This window comes from Phaenicophaeus curvirostris, chromosome 2 (genome assembly GCF_032191515.1).
Source record: "Phaenicophaeus curvirostris isolate KB17595 chromosome 2, BPBGC_Pcur_1.0, whole genome shotgun sequence".
In the NCBI taxonomy this organism is placed as follows: domain Eukaryota; kingdom Metazoa; phylum Chordata; class Aves; order Cuculiformes; family Cuculidae; genus Phaenicophaeus; species Phaenicophaeus curvirostris.
In genome coordinates, this window is record NC_091393.1 from 71,689,516 (window position 1) to 71,706,388 (window position 16,873).

Here is a 16,873-nt window from a genome sequence, read left to right on the forward strand (position 1 = left end):
TGTTCTCTTCTGCTTGCACATAGTATGGGTTTTGGTCTTCCGTCATCCCAAAGAAGCCTAACTCACTCATGGTCAGTTGAAACAGGCTGGTGATGGACTCAAAAATCCCTGTAAAATTAAGTTATTGGAGGAGATGACTTTAGCAGAGTGAGGGCTGCCCTCCTGCCTTCTTCTCCCAGGGTGTAACTTCATGCATGCCCACTTTCTTTTTACATCTCTGAGCTGGCCTCTAGAGATTGTAATGTTTGCACTGTGCTGATGGAGTGTATTTCATTTTGGGACATCAGGAAACTCAGACAGAACTGGTGATGTTCATCCTCCTACGTTTGGCAGAGGATGTGGTGACTTTTCAAACTCTGCCTACCCAGCGGCGACGAGATATCCAGCAAACCCTCACTCAGAACATGGAGAAGATCTTTAGCTTCTTACTAACTGCCTTGCAACAGAACGTCAACAAGTACAGACGCATGGTAAGAGTCTCCTTTCCTTAGGCTCAGTCAGTGCTGGAGACATTTAGGAATTGGGGTACGACTCGGAAGTTGCTGGGGAAGCAGGTGCAGAAACGGACTGAAATCTGTTGCTGTCAGTGTGAGGTAGGGATCCGAGGCCTGGGAAGCTGGTGCTGATCAGAGAGTGTGAGCACACAAGGTTGACAGGGTTAGCATTGATAGTTTGGATTTGCTAGCATAAACAGCTGGAGTTGGATGTGTGCCTTGAGCTGTGCTGTTGGAGTGCTCCACTGACACTTGAGTGTACGGCTTAGCAAAACGAAGATGTGGTTGTGGCAGAAACAGGGTTCATTTGGGGTAGTTGGTGTGACACACAATAATGGTAACAAGATGTTCTCCTGGGCTGGCATCTGCTCTCTTACGCCGCGGTGGTGTCTTTGTGTTTGATGCACCAAAATGCATGAGTTTTTGGTGTCTCTGCAATGCGTCTGGGCCTCTTGTGGTCCTTTTCACTGAGAGCTCAGGTTGGGAAGCCTCCTTTTGTCAAGATGTGGTGAGGAATGCTTTTCCATTCTGCATGAAGAGACTTCTTTCCTGAATTCTTACCTACCTGGTGTCAGAGGCATGCAGGTTGGTCAGGCTGGATGATGAAGGCAAATCTCTACCCCAGTCTGTTCTTGTGAGAAGGAGGTGGATTTGAGAGAGTGAAGCACAATTGAGAAACAAATCTAGAAATTAGTTGCTTAAGTGTATTTATTTATTTATTTTTTCTGTGAATTAAAATCCAGAGTTACACTAAGTGTGAAACTGAGAGGCAATGAAAAACCCTGTCCTACCCATCATTTTCCTGATGTGCTGACAGGCTGAACAAAGCTGCCTGTAGAGCAGACTATTCTCTGTGCAGTTTGTGGTGGTGGGTGGGAAACCCTGGTGTGTTTTGTAGTCTGGTTGAAATGCATTTCCAGGTAAGGTTTGAATTGCAGTGCTTGAGGTTCTGAAGTGTGGCTTCTTCTGCTAACGGTGGAATCTTTCTGATTGGCAAGGTTGGAGCACCCCAGGAACAAGAAGCCCTCACCACTCCACAGGTTAGCAGATCTTTGGGATGTTTGTGCGCAGGGTAAATTCTGAGGGTTGGGTGTTCAAGTTACGTGTCTGCACACTGAAACTGGGGGAGATACTGGGCAGTTCCCCATGACCATAATCTACAGTGCTTATAACTATGTAGTTCTGGTATGGTGGCTCAGTTGTCAAACATTTGGGACACAATCAGATTAACTTAAAATAACTGCACTGAATACATTGATGAACTGCTTCCAAACCAAAGCCTTGCAGCAGAAAGGAACACTTGTAGTGTCTTTGCATCTGATAAACAAATCCAACCTGAGTGTCTGAGGGACTTGTTTGCATTAGTCAAAACGATGGTACAAGCAGTATGTTGCTGCTGTTAAGTGTTTGGAACTGGGAGTAAGGCTGTAAGCTCCTACTCCAGCTCTCTCTCCTGCTGCCTCTCTGACCGTGGACAGATTACTTACCCTTCTCGCACATCAATCCCACTACGTGAGAGCCACCAGCATCTTTCAGAGTCTGGTTTTGGATGTGAGATGTGCTCTAAAAGGTCAAAAGTGTTTTCCTTGGAAGCTTCTAGGAAGCACTGAAGTGCCTTTCCTTCTTGTCCTCTGTGTTTCCTTGATGCCTGCTGAATGGAGTGTCACCTTTTGTATGAGAAGGAAATTGTGGCTTAACACGCAACTGAAAATTCTGTTGTCTTCCAAGCTGGGGCTGTAGAGGTGGTTATGATGGCTGCAGCAATGTCCTGGGTGGGAGGCTGTGTTGCAGCCTCTGTCACCAGGGAGCTGTTCTGTGAAGCTGCTTCTGGCTCTGTTCTTGAGAATAAGCTTGTCCAGCAGTGGCTGGGTGAAAGTCTCTGCTGTAGCTGCTCGCTTACCTGCTCTTTTTACCCTCTCTTTTTCAGAAGGCTGATCTGGCTCAGGAGCCAAAGGTGAGTGGAGCTACGTAGGAGTTTGTGAATTAGTCATTGTTAAGACCAAGATTGCCTAGAACCAGGCTTCTGCCAGCCTTTGGAGTCTATTACCCGCAGTTCTCACTTACAGATGAATTCGTTCACCCATAATACAAATTCCTGGAGAAGAGAGAAGTGAGATGCAAGTGGAGAAATTCCCAGGCCTTCACTGACATCCTTACTGTGGGGACTTGGACCCTTCTGCTGCCACCTCACTCTCAGGGTGGTGCCTGATACTGTTCCTCCAGGGAGTGGACAGCTTTAGGTGGGAATTGTTTTTTCCCTCTGACTCTGACCTCTCGCCTCCTCTGTGTTCACAGGCCCAGGCAAACTGCCGCGTGGGGATAGCGGCACTCAACACCTTGGCTGGCTACATTGACTGGGTGGCCCTAAGCCACATCACAGCAGACAACTGCAAGCTCTTGGAGATGTTGTGTCTGCTCCTAAATGAACCTGAGCTCCAGATAGGAGCAGCAGAGTGTCTCCTGATTGCTGTCAGTAGGAAAGTGAGTTTTATCTCCTCAGCCCCTGTGCCCCCACTTTGTTTTCTTCCTATTCTCCTATATAATTCATCAGACAGAGCAATGGTATCTTTGCCCTTTCATTTAAGAAACCAAATTCAAAATTGGCTGCTTTCATTAATGGTATTTAGCGTGAATATCATGCCAGCACGATACGTACAGCAGCTGTTAGAACCCTGTCCAACTTCTGTTCCTGCCTATACTCGCAGTTTTGAAGTTGGTGATCCCCTGTAATGGTTTTCCCCCACATTTTACAACTGTGAAGTGGGAAATATTGTCACCAGCTGTGTCATCTGGCAGTTCAGCAATGGCTGCAGGATCTAAACGGGTGATTTGACCCTTATGTTCACAAGCAGCTTTGTATTAAGGCTGAATGTTTTACCAGCTGCCTTTGCTTAACTAGCCAATCCTCAGTGAAGAAGTATCAATGTCTCTGGATCCATTTTTCAGTTTGAAGTTCTTGTAGTGGAATTATTTGGAGAAATTCTTGACATCAGGAGTGCCTTAGATTTTTTTAGCAAGGTTTTACTGAAATAATTTGTGGACTAGAAGCATCTCCCCAGATGGAAGGACAACTGGGGATCTCCTGATCTCACTTGCAGATGGGAGTAAATAGTTATGTTCTAATTGAGGCATTTGGCTTATTTTACACGTAGGGTAAGCTGGAGGATCGGAAGCCCTTGATGGTCTTGTTTGGGGATGTTGCCATGCACTACATTCTGACTGCTGCACAGTGAGTACCATCCTGCTGCTATGATTTCACACAAAATTGCATACAAATGGCTTTATAGATGTGATTTGCAAAATACATTGCTCAGCTGCAGGAAGCTGGGACTGCACTAGGAGCAAAGAAAACCACCATTTCTTTTGCAAAACCAGAAAAATTGCTTTTTTTCTTTCTTCAAATCCTGTGATTGAAGCAAAAAGCGGCCTAAACATCACAGTTCCCCTAGCTTTCTCTTTTAGCCTGAAATTGATCTAAAAGGACTCTTTCAGAGAGGCAATTTCGGAGGTTTTGGGTGCCAACGAAGCAGTGCTTCTGGATAACAGCAAAGAAGATCCCACTGGAATAAAAACAAATTGCACTAGTCCTCTTTTTATCTGCAAGATAGATAGCAGTATGCTTGTTACCTATCGCTTGAATAACTGTGATCCTGTTTTCCCCCCTCCCTTCATTCCCAGGACAGCAGATGGAGGAGGCCTAGTGGAGAAGCACTATGTTTTCTTGAAGAGACTTTGCCAAGTTTTGTGCGCTTTGGGCAGCCAGCTATGTGCATTGATAGTAAGTCTATACTTATTATTCCCGTGGCAACCCTAGCAAGGCTAGTTTTCAGGGCTAGGAGTGAGGCAACTCTGATCTAAGGCAAGACCAGGGTTCTTTCCACGCATTTGGAAATGCAAAAATGGCTCTGCTTGCAAGTGGGGTAACTACTCCAGAAATTACTCCTGTGTTGGAGTAATACCAGGTTGTATTATGGTCAGTGAGCAGCAGCAAATCATTGAATTGATGGCTCCAGGTAAAACTTACTTTCCTGACAAACTTCCCAGAAAGTTATTGATAAGGGGTGTCCAGATGTTAAACGCAGGAAACATCTGGAGGAGTGAGAGTGAAATCATCTGGGTATATTTGCTTGTGAAATTCTGCAGTGAGTGGCTGAGAGTTGTTCCACCTTGGTGCTGCTGGGTGGACTTGGTCCAGTTGGAGTAAAATTGTGACTCGTGGCAGCAACACCAGCGGTTATGAATTTGGTTTTAATGGAACTCCAGTATCTCATGTGTCCCCCTTTTCTCTTGAATGAGGGTAGTGCTGTCTCCAGCTCCACCAAGGTGATCAGCAGAACTTGTTACTCCTCAGGCTGTACTGCTTTCAGAAAGAAAACACAGTTTTTGAGTAATTTTCTCTCCACTCCTTTGCAGTCTGTGGCCTTGGATGTAGTGCTCCTACTTAACCCAGAGACATACCACTTGTGAGCCCAGTGTAGCATATACTTAGTATTTTTTCTGAAATTGTTTGTCTTCCTAACAGGGCTCAGATTCTGATGTGGAAACACCAGCCAACTTTGGAAAATACCTTGACTCATTTTTAGCCTTCACAACCCATCCCAGCCAGGTATGTGAAGGACTGCAAGTCTCGTATATGTATTTGTAAGAATGTGTGAATGTGTATAGAAAACTGCAGAACTTTGCCAAATATCGCTTTTCAGGCTTTCCATTTCAGTGGAAGACCTGTAAGGCAGAGTGGTCTCTGCTCCATTACCACTCCTTTAGAAACAGTGCCTGACACAGAGATGCAGAATTTGCCATCAGCCCTAATATTTACTTAGAGATTTTGGGCCTTCTGGACATTTGAGTTGAGACTGCAAGGTGCCTTGGACTCAACCGAGTAGTCAGTGTAACTTGCTATTGCCTTCTGATAGCAACACTTAATGTTAGCAATGGAGATTCCAGTACTGAATCCTTCTCTGTTCTCCTCTTTTCCCTCTTCTCCCCCTAGTTTCTGCGCTCGTCCACTCAGATCACATGGGGAGCCCTCTTTAGACATGAAATTCTGTCTCGCGACCCCTTGTTGCTGGCTATGATTCCCAAGTATCTCCGTGCATCTATGACCAACCTCGTGAAGGTATGTTGGAACTGTGGCCAGATAGGTGTGAGGAAGTGCCTGGCTGAACATGGCCTGTGGATCTTGGGGCAGAAACCACATTTTTATTGTGTCTGCCACAGACATCACCTCCAAGCTGCTTAGCAAACGGCTCTATTTCGACATTTTACTCTCTGGTCCTTGCTTTTAGTATTCATCTCCTTGAAACTGGTGCTAGCTGGGGTGGATGACTTTTCAATCTTGTCTGCTCTGTGTCCAGGTGGGTTTTCCCTCTAAAACAGACAGCGCCAGCTGTGAATACTCCCGCTTTGATTTTGACAGTGATGAGGACTTCAATGCCTTCTTCAACTGTAAGTTGTCATCACCCTGTGTGGAAGCTGTTGTCTGAGCTTCTCTTCTTACTTTCAGTTGCTGGCTGAGCTTGGAGCCTACTGTGTTGATTTGGCAACTTCCATTTGTGTCTTGACTCTTTCAGCCTGGATCTTGGATCAAAATTAATTCAGAACTCTCCTTTGTCAGCTCAGGTGTTTTATTTTCCTTACTCTTTGATATTATTTTACTTGCTGGCCAGGTAGGTGGCCTAGTAGCCTTTGCTACCAAGTGTCAAAGTGCCTCTTTGTCACCTAGAAGAGGAAATTAAACAGCCTGGAGTCCTGCTCAGGTTAGGAGAGGAAGGCAGTTTATGAAAGACCTGATGTGTAATTCCAGAAAGAAAATCTGCCCTGGCCCCACTAAGGAGCTTCTGGTTCAATACCAGTAGCCAAAGTTGAGCAATTAAAATAGCCAAATCTAATCATGATCCTAAACCAGTAAGTGGGGAACACTGAGTATTAAGAATTTAATTTTTTTCTTTCTTTTTGTATTTTACTTCCCAAAAATGAGGTTGGTTCTCACAGGTTGGTGTAGTTTGTTTGATACTCACTTGGTGGTGGAGAGGATATTCTTAATAAATTACTTAAATTCTTACTTTTTACAATTAGTTTTTAATATTTCAAGTGTTGCATTTTTTTATTGCTTATTATATTTTACTTACTGTAATAATTGTATATGGGTGGAAATCAAAAAGTAGCTAAATGCACAAGGCCAGAATTTGAGATAGTTTTAGGGACTTAAGTGGTATTGAGGGTATTACATATATAAGGAAATAAAACTGATTTGGAACATAAAGTAAAATTACTTGATAAAACAACTTTTGTTAAACAATGCAAGTTGCATCAGTAGTTTGCAGAGCTGATTCTTTTGCATGTTCATGTACTGGAACAAAGGAACCTATTCTGCACTTTGCTTTTCATTTCTTTGAAATTTAAAATAAGGTTTTTGTTTTGGTTTTCTTTTTAATTTGTTGGCGTAGAAGTTGGGTTAAGTTGAATAATCTGGAAGAAGTGTGTTTAGCTCAAGGAAGTGATAGTTACCTAATGCTGGTTTTTGTACCTCAGTATCAAAAGTTGCTTTGTAAGCAGCAAACATATAGTTACAGGACTTCTTAAAATGACAAACAGAGGCTTAATTGTAGTAAGAATGGGTTTAGCGTAGATATTAATAATCCATATTGCATTATAATTGCACTTCTTTTTATGTTAATCCATCATTTTTTAACATTGCTTCAAAGAATTGCCCATCCTGTTAGGCCTGGTTTACTGGGTGTATATCTGAGGTCACTACACAGCTATCGCCAGAGCAACAGCCCATAATGATCCTAGGTCTGCACAGCTGCAGGAGAGCTTTGGGGAAGGGAGTGTTTGTAGCATCAGCTTGTTGTTGCATGGTGTCTGACTTTTTGGTGCAGCTTTCCGAGCCCAGCAAGGAGAGGTGATGAGGATGGCTTGTCGTCTAGACCCTCGAACTGGCTTCCAAATGGCTGGTGAATGGCTGAGGTACCAACTCACAGCCCCTGTTGATCCTGGACCCATGAACTGTAAGTTACCTGAAAAAAATTGGGATATGGGATTTGGTATTGAATTCGTGCCAAGAAGAAACTTTTTCTGAAGGCCTGTCAGGCAGAGTGGTTTCTCCTCCAGTACCACTCCATCGGGAACAGTGCCTGACACAGATGCAGAATTTGCCATCAGCCCTATTTTCTGTTTTTTTAATGGGGAGCCATGACTCAATGCTAGGCTTTTAAGGTCTTTGCAAGTTAAAAGCAAAATCAAATCAAACCCACCCTACTCCAAAAGTAAACCTTTGCCAGTCTACCTATGGAATAGGTAAAGCCCCTGGCTCCTCCTTTTCCTCCTCCAAATCTCTCTGCAGAACAGACACAGTTGTCCTGATGATACAGTTTTGCAATTTGGGCCTTGTTATTTCCATAATATTTTTTTTTCCAAGAAAGTTCTGCCTGTCTGTCAAATACCTCTGTCAGTCACCTTGCATTCCTTCTGTGAAGGAAGGTCACTTGATGCTCTGCAAAGTCACACCAAGGGTAGTCTTGCCTGCAGTGCTGAGTCTTCAGCATGTGATCTCCCTTGTTTTCTTTTGTCTTCTATGATTTGTTGGTGTTGCTCCCTGTAGTATCTCCAAGATCAGACTTAGATCTTGGGAGCCATCACTTGAATGAGGCAAATCACACCAGAGTACCTTAATTGCTCTGTGCATCCCTGCCAAGCATCTGCAAGGAGAGCTGTGTGACCACGATACTTGAGAGTGCTAAGATGTTACAGGGTGGGAGCTTATCAGCCTGGTGTTGTGCACGCAGGGAGGAGCATGGTGAGAGCTCCAGTGTTCTCTTCCTTTCAGCTAAGACAGGCGAAGGTCTCTGTTCCGTCTTCTCTCCATCCTTTGTGCAGTGGGATGCCATGACCTTCTTCTCGGAGAGCGTCATCAGTCAGATGTTTCGAACCTTGGATAAAGACGTATGTGTATCAGATGCTTTTGCCAGCTCTTCTGGTTTGTTTTGGGATGATGAGTGGGTTTTTTCAGCTATGTTGTGCTTGAAAGGTTTGTAGTAATGGGTTACCTCTATGCAAAAACCCAGATTGTATGGTGCGTGATTCTCATGAGGAGTAGTGACCCTTAGATGCGACCAAACTCCTCCCAGCTTACTCTCTTAGGCTTGTCTTGGTTCTTGACGCTATGCCATGAGGGATCACGTGCTCAGGTAGCATGCTTTGATATAGCACCTTGCTAGAAGAGAAAAGGACTGCTTAAGTGGGAATGTCCTGAGTTTATTCTTTTTAATCATCCCCTGATTAGATATAGTTTTAACTAAATGAGATAAGCTCATGCTCAGGGAGTAGAAGGTCAGAAGCAATTTGTCTCCTTTTTGTTCGACAGCAGGCAAATCAGAAGGAAAACTTTTTTTTTTCTCAGTCTGATGTAGACTGACAATTCTTTTTAATTTGATTAGGCTGCTCATGCACTTTAGTTCATCTCAGTAAAATAATTATATGGGTTGATGGGGTTGGTTAAGCATGGAATCTGTTGGACAGATCGAGAGGAGAATTGAAAGGCAAACTCAGAGAGAGGAAAATTGCCTTTCCTGGAGGTTCGAGCAATAGTACGAAGGCTTGAGACTGGCAACACTGCCCTACCAGCAGCAGCAATGCTGCTGTTCTTTTTCCCTCAGCAAGTGCACACAGCATGCAGTTTAACTGAGGTTTCTACTGGTTTTCTTTCTGCTTTGAGAACAGCTGTGTTCATTTGAGAGGCTTGATATGATAGCAGGAGCTCTGTGGCCTAAGCTCTAGGCTGAAGTACTGAATGTTGTCTCCTTTTTTCTTTCCTTCTGCTTTCTCTTTCCTTCCTCTGTAGGAAATCCCAGTGAATGATGGCATAGATCTGCTGCAGCTTGTTCTTAATTTTGAAACAAAGGATCCTCTCATCCTGTCCTGTGTGCTCACCAATGTCTCTGCGCTCTTCCCGTTTGTAACTTACCGACCAGAATACCTACAGCAAGTACTTTCTAAGGTAGGTACTTGCAGACCGTACTAAAATCAGGTAGGCTTGCCGTTGTACTAAATAGCAGGAGTTAATCCTCTTGATGTTCCTGTCATGGAAGGACTATCCTTCATGTTAAAGATGGGGAAAACATAAGATTGAATCTCATTTAAGAAGAAACAATGTCAAACAACACAAATGTTGTGTTTCCTAGCCTTAAATCTTAACATTAAATGCACGTTCTGGCCAGTAATCACTGTGTTTTATTTCAAGGCCCCAGTATGATTTATCTGTCAACTTAGTCAAGGGTTCTTCACTGACTTCAGTAAAATTGCACCAATGTCTTAGATCTGTTTCTTGAGCTCAAAACTCACCTGAGTGCTAGATATTTGCAAGTGACATGAGGTTTTGGATTTTTCCTCCCTTTTCTCACAGCTGTTTGCTTCAGTTACCTTTGAAGTTGTAGAAGAAAGTAAGGTATGTCTGAATTATTCTCTACTAATAAGCTATAACAGTTGAATCAAATCATATTCTATTTGAGAGCATGCTCAGTTCTGAAGACTCCACGGTAGTAGATTTCTCAAGTATAGTTCTGCTCCTGAGAAGTACGGGGAAGTCTAGATATAACTGATCAAGTTTTAAGCCGAATAAGCTTTGGCTCTTAAAATTGGAAGGCCACAGGTGTGATCTAAGTCAATGGACTTAGACTCGAAGTCTGTGTTGGCCTTTCTGAAAGTGAAGTACCTTCATTAGCTGTAGGTGGGTACTCTTCAGTATTTGGTGTACGTGGCTGTGAAGGATGGCTGTAAAGCTGCCAGCCACCTAGGGAGTTCTTGGAATCTTGAAGTAGTGAGTAAGATCCATAGCATCCTCTCTCCTTGAGCACAGCTTGTTCCAACAGGGGCTTTTTGGATAGTGTATCACACCAGAGGAAATTTGGTTGTTGCATGATTGTTTGGGGTGGGGCTGGGGGCATGCTTTTTTGATCTGTACTCAACAGTGCAGAAAACTGTATGTAATGCATTTGTTTCTTGAAGGTACCCTGCATTTGTCTGAACTTTTTTTTGTTGCATTGAAGTTTGTTATGTCTGTCCAGGCTCCTAGAACTCGAGCAGTGAAGAATGTGAGAAGGCATGCATGCTCCTCAATCATAAAGATGTGTCGGGATTACCCCCAGCTTGTCCTGGTATGTAAATTCAACTCTTATCATGAAGAGTCTTGCCTGAGTTTCAGCTGGATTTTGTGGGATTTTCAGCTTCCTTGGCTACAGCCTGTTTTTCTCCCAAGAAACATTCCTGCTATGCAAATAGCAGAGTTTTATTCCCTGCACCTCCTCTCTTCCCTGCCTGTCCTCCAGAAATTTTCTGCCTGAAAAGCTGAATTGTGAAGTGATGAGTTATATAAAAAGGTGGCGAGTTAAATGCAAAAGGGATGAGGAGAATACAAGCAGCGCTAGATTCATTTTATGGGAATGTTGGCTGAATTTCCATTTTGTCACTTGTGGTGATCTCAATTGATTCCTCAGCTGAAGATGCTAGCAATGACTAATCTTTATATTTTCCTCTGTTACTTAACAGAATGTGGGGACAAGAGGAGAGCATTTGGTTTTGGGATTAGCTTGAGGAGACTAGAAAAAACAAGCACATTTAAAATCCATGAGCCAGTGTTTTGTGTGGTTTTGCTGAACTCAACAGCCTGCATGCAGCAGTGCAGAGCTCTGAACTCCTTTCTTTAGCAGTGTTTGTGTGGAGTGGCTCCAGGGGTATGGGAACAGCGCAGGACATTGCTAGTTTAAACGAAGACATGTTTTGAGGATGCTGATTAAGGTAATTTAGGGCTTGCAGTCTGCAGTAGCTGCTAAGAACTAGTAGGTTTGTCTTTGTCCTGCTCTACTGGTCTTTGAACTACAGCACTGTCTTTCCCATGGCCAGACAGGTGTCCTGACTGGAAGAGCAAAGGGCCCAGAACTGCCATAAAATGCTTTCAGATGACTTGCTGACTGTAATGGGTGGTTGCGCATGCTGATACAAAGTAACAAGATGACATAGTTGCAGCTGTAGAGTGGATAGGGAGGAAACTCCACCATTTCTGTGGAGACAGAGATAAGGGTATGAATCATTATTAACCTAGTTGTCAGCAAAGAGGTGGAAGAGTCCTAAGTCTGACACTTGAAAGCCAAAGAAATGAGGTACTTCTGTGAGTAAATAAAAGCACCAGAACTGTTCTGAGGTGTGGCACTGCTGTACAGGATGTGACTGCATGGAAGAGGTTTACCTTGGTCATTCTGGAGGCTAAAGTAAACTGGATGCTGAATGGTGATAGAGCGGTAGAGAAGAAAAGAGGTTCTTTTGGACTTGAACATTCAGAGAAACTTGAAACTGAGGAGGTGGCTATAAAGAAAATGTAGCTAGACATGCAACTCCAGCTGTTCTGTATAGTACAGTATGTCCCACCTCTATCTCTCCCTCCTCCACACCAAATGCATGATGCTCTTCCACTTTGATGTGTTTTCTAGCCAAACTTTGAGATGCTGTACAACCACGTGAAGCAGCTGCTTTCCAATGAACTACTTCTGACACAGATGGAGAAGTGTGCTCTTATGGAGGCCCTCGTCCTCATCAGCAACCAGTTCAAGGACTATGAGCGGCAGAAAGCTTTCCTGGAGGAGCTCATGGCTCCCGTTGCTGGTTTATGGCTCTCCCCAGAGATGCAGAGGTATGGTTTGTTTTTCTGAGCTTTGACCCGGAGGCCTTGCAGAGGTAATGTTGTGCCTAATAAGGGAATGCGCAAACCAAATTAGGGTTGTGGAGAGCCTTGTGACCTCCTGTGTTCTGGGCAGTCATTGTGGTAATAGTTCTCCCGCAGTTCGGAAACAGAAATGCTGTTCGTTGAAATTTGCTAGGTAAGACTTGTTTAAGGTGACAGAGGAGTGCTCCCCAGCATGCTCAAAGCATTTGCAGAAAATGAGAAATAAAAAATGTCTTTGCTTATCTCCAGGAAAAGCTAGGAAGCTGAGTGCTCCTTACAAACACTAAGGTGTCCTGCAGCCTTGGGCAGCTGGCCACGCACAAGAGTTTTCCCAGCAGGGCTATTTTCATAAGAGGTTTTAGGTCCCCATAGCCCACGAGAAGTGGAGACATTTGGAGAGTGCACGCATCTCTGCTACTTTCTAACGTGTTCCAGTGTACAGTGTGGAGCACTAGCTAGTCTCTAGCCTCCTCTGTATTTCTTAGGATGTTTATTGCCAGTGCAAAGTTCTGCTCAAATTCATTGGTTAAATCAGTAATCCCTGTTGCTGTCTTTTGCTGTTGCCAGAGTCCTCTCAGATCCTGAAGCCTTTATCTCCTATGTGGGTGCAGACAATAAAACTGCTGATCCAGGCTTGGAAGATCCTAGTGGCCTGAACCGCTCTAGAGTGAGTATCGTTACCAGGAGAGGTGTAATCCTTCCATCCCCCATTCCTGATGTATTTTACTTACCAGTTTGTGATTTGGGGCTAATGCAGTTTGACCACAGGTCTCTACATCATCCCAGCACATGAAGGAGATGAGGAACTGATTGCGTAGACCCTTTTAGAAAGCAACCTACTTGGTTGCTTGCATACCCATTACACTGTATGCATTGATGCTTTGTCCAGTAGTGAGTTCCTAGGCCGTTCTGCCATGGCGAAGGGTCACTGAAGATGAAGGAATGCAGCATTATCATTTGCTGCATTTTCTTGGCAGCAAACCCACCAGAGTTTGTTTCTGTCACCAGCTTAGGCTCATTGTAGAGTTTTCCCTTTGAGACAGGATGATGATGGCTTCCTCTGAAAGCCTGTTTGTTCAGGTTGTGCTTTGGCTAAGAAACACTGCCAATCTCTTGCTGCAGATAAGTTTTTGTGTGTACACCATTCTGGGAGTTGTGAAACGAGCTCGATGGCCTGCTGCTGCGGAAGAGGCGAAAGCTGGAGGATTCTTGGTGGGATACATGCCGAGTGGAACTCCAATGTACCGTAATCCCTGCACTGAGCAGGTCCTGAAGCTTCTTGACAATTTACTTGCTCTAATAAGGTGGGTCAAGTTGACTTGAAATCATGTCAACTTAATCATGTCAATTCTTGACTTAAGAATCTCTGAAAGCCAAACTGTGATAAATACGTGGAATGCTCAGAGCATGTGAAGCCAGTGGGAACACAGGCTGGTGCAGGTGCCCAAGTACTGTTCCTGACTGATCACAGTGGGGAATGGCACTGGGGAAACTGGAGCCTTCTGAATGTTCATTGGCCTGGCCTACAAGAGTCCATCAAAGCCAGTGGAAGCTTGGGCTGGGGTTGCCTCCCCCACCTCCACTGCTATAAATCTGCCACACAGTAATCGTTTCTCGACTAACATCTCTGCTCTGCCCTCAGCCCCAACAAGGCCACCTCTCCAGTCACCACCAGGGCAGTCCCAGCTCTCATCGCATCCTGTTTGCATTCTTCTCTCTTCAGTGTCAAATTAAGCTGATTTTCCTGAACACAAACACCAGCCTCCTGAAGCGCTGTCTGCTATTGAAATCAGTAGATGCATACTCTCAGGCTGTTGCTACCTTGCAGTGCCTCTCTGCATGTCACTGGTGTTGTGTACATCTGGGGCAGCTGGAGAAGGGAGCAAGAGAATGCAGAAAAAGGGAATCCCAAATAACACAGTTCCCAGAATTATAGAGGAGGAATCTGCCTCAGAGTAACTGCTGACACTGGGATTTTGCCAGGCTTCTGGGGCAATTTTGCGAGATAATGCGACATGTTATGTACTTGAAAATTTGAGGCTCTGTCCTTGGCAGGAGCCTGTTGGGGAAGAACATCATCAGATCCACTTAGATTTTTCAGCTCCCAGGTCTGTGAGTAAGGAGTTCCTATTATTCGAGCGCTCTCTAGTCAGGTATGTTTAGTAGTCACAGAGCTCAGGACAGTAACATGCTGGACTGATAGGGCAAGCGTGTGCTCAGCACAAATCACTTGGTAGCACAGCAGGTGGTACTTTGAACAGGGAGCAGGGTTGAACCATCTTGGTATGGCTGTGGAGCTGTGCTTGAAAAGCTTTTGCCTTTTCTCCTGGAAGGCTGAAGATCCCATCAATGAGCCTTTGGGAGAGGTTGGGTAGAGTTGCCTTGAGCAGAAGTAGCAATATGACATTTTTTTCCAGAGCCTGGAACATGCTTCATGTTGTGGGAGACCAACTAAACCAGTGCCCAAGGTCTGAACAGACTGCAGCAAAAAGACGTTTTGCTTGTGTGATCGCTGTTCTTGCCGGAACTTGCCCATTATGAAAAACACTTGAGATTTCTCTTACCACAAGTTTAGAAAACTATCGTCAAACTCTGTCACTACCTATAAAAGAGTAGAAATTCTATGCCTACTTGTTTACCACCTCCAGGAAAATGCATGAGCTACATTCTATTGGCAGTGCTTCCCAATCTACATAAAGGAAGAGGCTTCCTGGCTGTTTTTTGAGAGAATGCATCTGTATTGTTTGAGCATCTCCCCTACAGACCAGAATCTTTTCTGAGCATGTGCTAGTAACATCCACGGGAGCAGCCTATACTTCACTCAAATGTATCCAGGCTATTCTTAAGGCCAGGTCCTCCAACAAGAACCAATGAATGATGTACTAAGAGCAGTAGATCCTCCACTTCATACCTTTCCTGTCTTCTGCTGGATGTAGAGGCCTCTGTGTAACCATCGCAAGCTCATAGTTGTTCAGTGCAAATGTTGGTGATGCTTATGTCTTTCTGGAGAAGTTGGAGCTAGTGCTATGGAGCTTCTGGTGTGTTTCATTTCTTCTCTTTGGGTACCTTTTCCATGTACTGCTTCCTCAGGTCCTCTTTAATATGGGTTACACGAGGAAGGTGGAATTTGTAACGGCCTGTCATCAGGCTGGAGGTACGGGTATATGAGGAGGGCTGGCTGGCAGAAAAGCTGCCTGTGTTGGAGATACCTTCAGGAACATAGTTGCGTTACTGCTTGGGGGTGGATGATTCTCTTAGCTCTGTGCCATTAGGCAGGTTTCCATGGGGGAAACAAGGTCCAGTGTTGCTATTGGGCTTATGCAGGAAACAGATGTGGGAGTTGGTAACCATGTGAGCAGATCTGCAAATAGTCGCAGCATGGATCCTACTGAGCAGCTGAATTGAATACCAGGTCAGGCACCAATGTGCAAAAAAGGGGGATTTTGCAGGCAGAGCAGTTGGGTTTGCTGCTCTTCTGGATGTTGTGTGCCATTCTGCTGTGTTTGCAAACAGAAGCAGTGAAATTTGCTAATCCATTGGGTCTTTGCCAGGGTAAGTCACTTGAACGCGGATCATGAATGAGACTAAATGAGAGGGAATGCAGCTAACAAGGAAATATAAGGTGGTTTTGAGTGGCATAAACAGTCTGGTGTTTTCCCTGCCAGCCTATCTTTTTGTTCCTACCCTGATTTGTCTCTGTCTTGGTGGCTGTATTTACTGAATGATTTTGAGGTTGCTTTGTTAATTGCTGGTTGTGGCTTCTTGAGTGATGATTCTCCTGTCCTCTGCGGCACCTCATTTCATCTAGGTGCTTTCTACCTTCTGGCTTATTCTCTCCTGAATTTAAATCTAAATCCCAGTCTCTACCTTTAGATAAAGGCACATTTCCAGAGTCAGTAGCTGCTTCAACTGATTGGCACGGCACCTTTATTGTGCTGGGATTTGCTCATGTTTTGTTATAAATGAACTGGTCAGACTCAGCTTTGCATAGACAAAGGCTTTTTTGGAACTCCTCTTGTTGAGTTGCTGACATTACCAAGGCATTATTAATGCTGGTGAAAGAACTGTTGTACAGACTTGAGTACTGTAGGCATTTTCAGTGTAGACAGCTCCAGCTTTAGGTCAAGACTCTTGAAGTATGGGCTGTTCTAAAGGACTCCTTTTGGCCTTCTAGCCCATCTTTCTTGGCATCAAACACTCTTTCCAGCAGAGCTGTGACCATCGCTGAAAATACATTCCTTCAAGTCCTGCCATATCCTTTGCTTGTCTTTTCTAGAGCATAAATATCTCTTGAATTTTGTTTTTCCACATTCTCCTGTGTGGGGGATACCCAGGAGTGCTGCTCACTGCTAAGTCTCGGCTGGAATATGCTAGGGGCTACATCTTCATCATGTATGAGGACCGTTGGATGCTTTTTTAACTCCCATGGGGAGCAGCCGATCAGCCATTTTCTCTCCATTACCACAGGGACCTTGCTAAAGTATTAATTAAGGGAGATCAGCCTGTGAGTGTTCATCTGCCTTCCCAGCTGTCAAACTTGAGAAAATCATGCTTCAAGGACTCTGAAACAACTAAGGACCATGGCCACAGCTTCAGGATATCGGCTGACTTGTCCTGCTGGGGTTAGAGCAGTGGGATTTCAAGCTTCACCCCTGCAATTCCA

The 16,873-nt window shown here is 44.4% G+C and overlaps 1 protein-coding gene across 4 annotated transcripts in view; it reads left to right on the forward strand.

The window, feature by feature from the left end:
- Positions 1 to 16,873, forward strand: part of XPO5 (exportin 5) — a 30,028-nt gene that overhangs the window by 2,541 nt on the left and 10,614 nt on the right. The window contains exons 5-21 of one of the 4 annotated variants that reach the window (XM_069852430.1): positions 288 to 470; positions 1,493 to 1,534; positions 2,422 to 2,448; positions 2,790 to 2,975; positions 3,647 to 3,723; positions 4,173 to 4,272; positions 5,017 to 5,100; positions 5,485 to 5,610; positions 5,849 to 5,939; positions 7,376 to 7,504; positions 8,323 to 8,438; positions 9,337 to 9,492; positions 9,898 to 9,939; positions 10,541 to 10,648; positions 11,978 to 12,177; positions 12,778 to 12,877; positions 13,333 to 13,514. In XM_069852430.1, coding sequence (XP_069708531.1) covers positions 288 to 470; positions 1,493 to 1,534; positions 2,422 to 2,448; positions 2,790 to 2,975; positions 3,647 to 3,723; positions 4,173 to 4,272; positions 5,017 to 5,100; positions 5,485 to 5,610; positions 5,849 to 5,939; positions 7,376 to 7,504; positions 8,323 to 8,438; positions 9,337 to 9,492; positions 9,898 to 9,939; positions 10,541 to 10,648; positions 11,978 to 12,177; positions 12,778 to 12,877; positions 13,333 to 13,514 — 1,949 coding nt within the window. The remainder of the gene's footprint in view (positions 1 to 287; positions 471 to 1,492; positions 1,535 to 2,421; positions 2,449 to 2,789; positions 2,976 to 3,646; positions 3,724 to 4,172; positions 4,273 to 5,016; positions 5,101 to 5,484; positions 5,611 to 5,848; positions 5,940 to 7,375; positions 7,505 to 8,322; positions 8,439 to 9,336; positions 9,493 to 9,897; positions 9,940 to 10,540; positions 10,649 to 11,977; positions 12,178 to 12,777; positions 12,878 to 13,332; positions 13,515 to 16,873) is intronic. The other 3 variants (XM_069852431.1, XM_069852432.1, XM_069852433.1) reach the window with 3 other exon arrangements.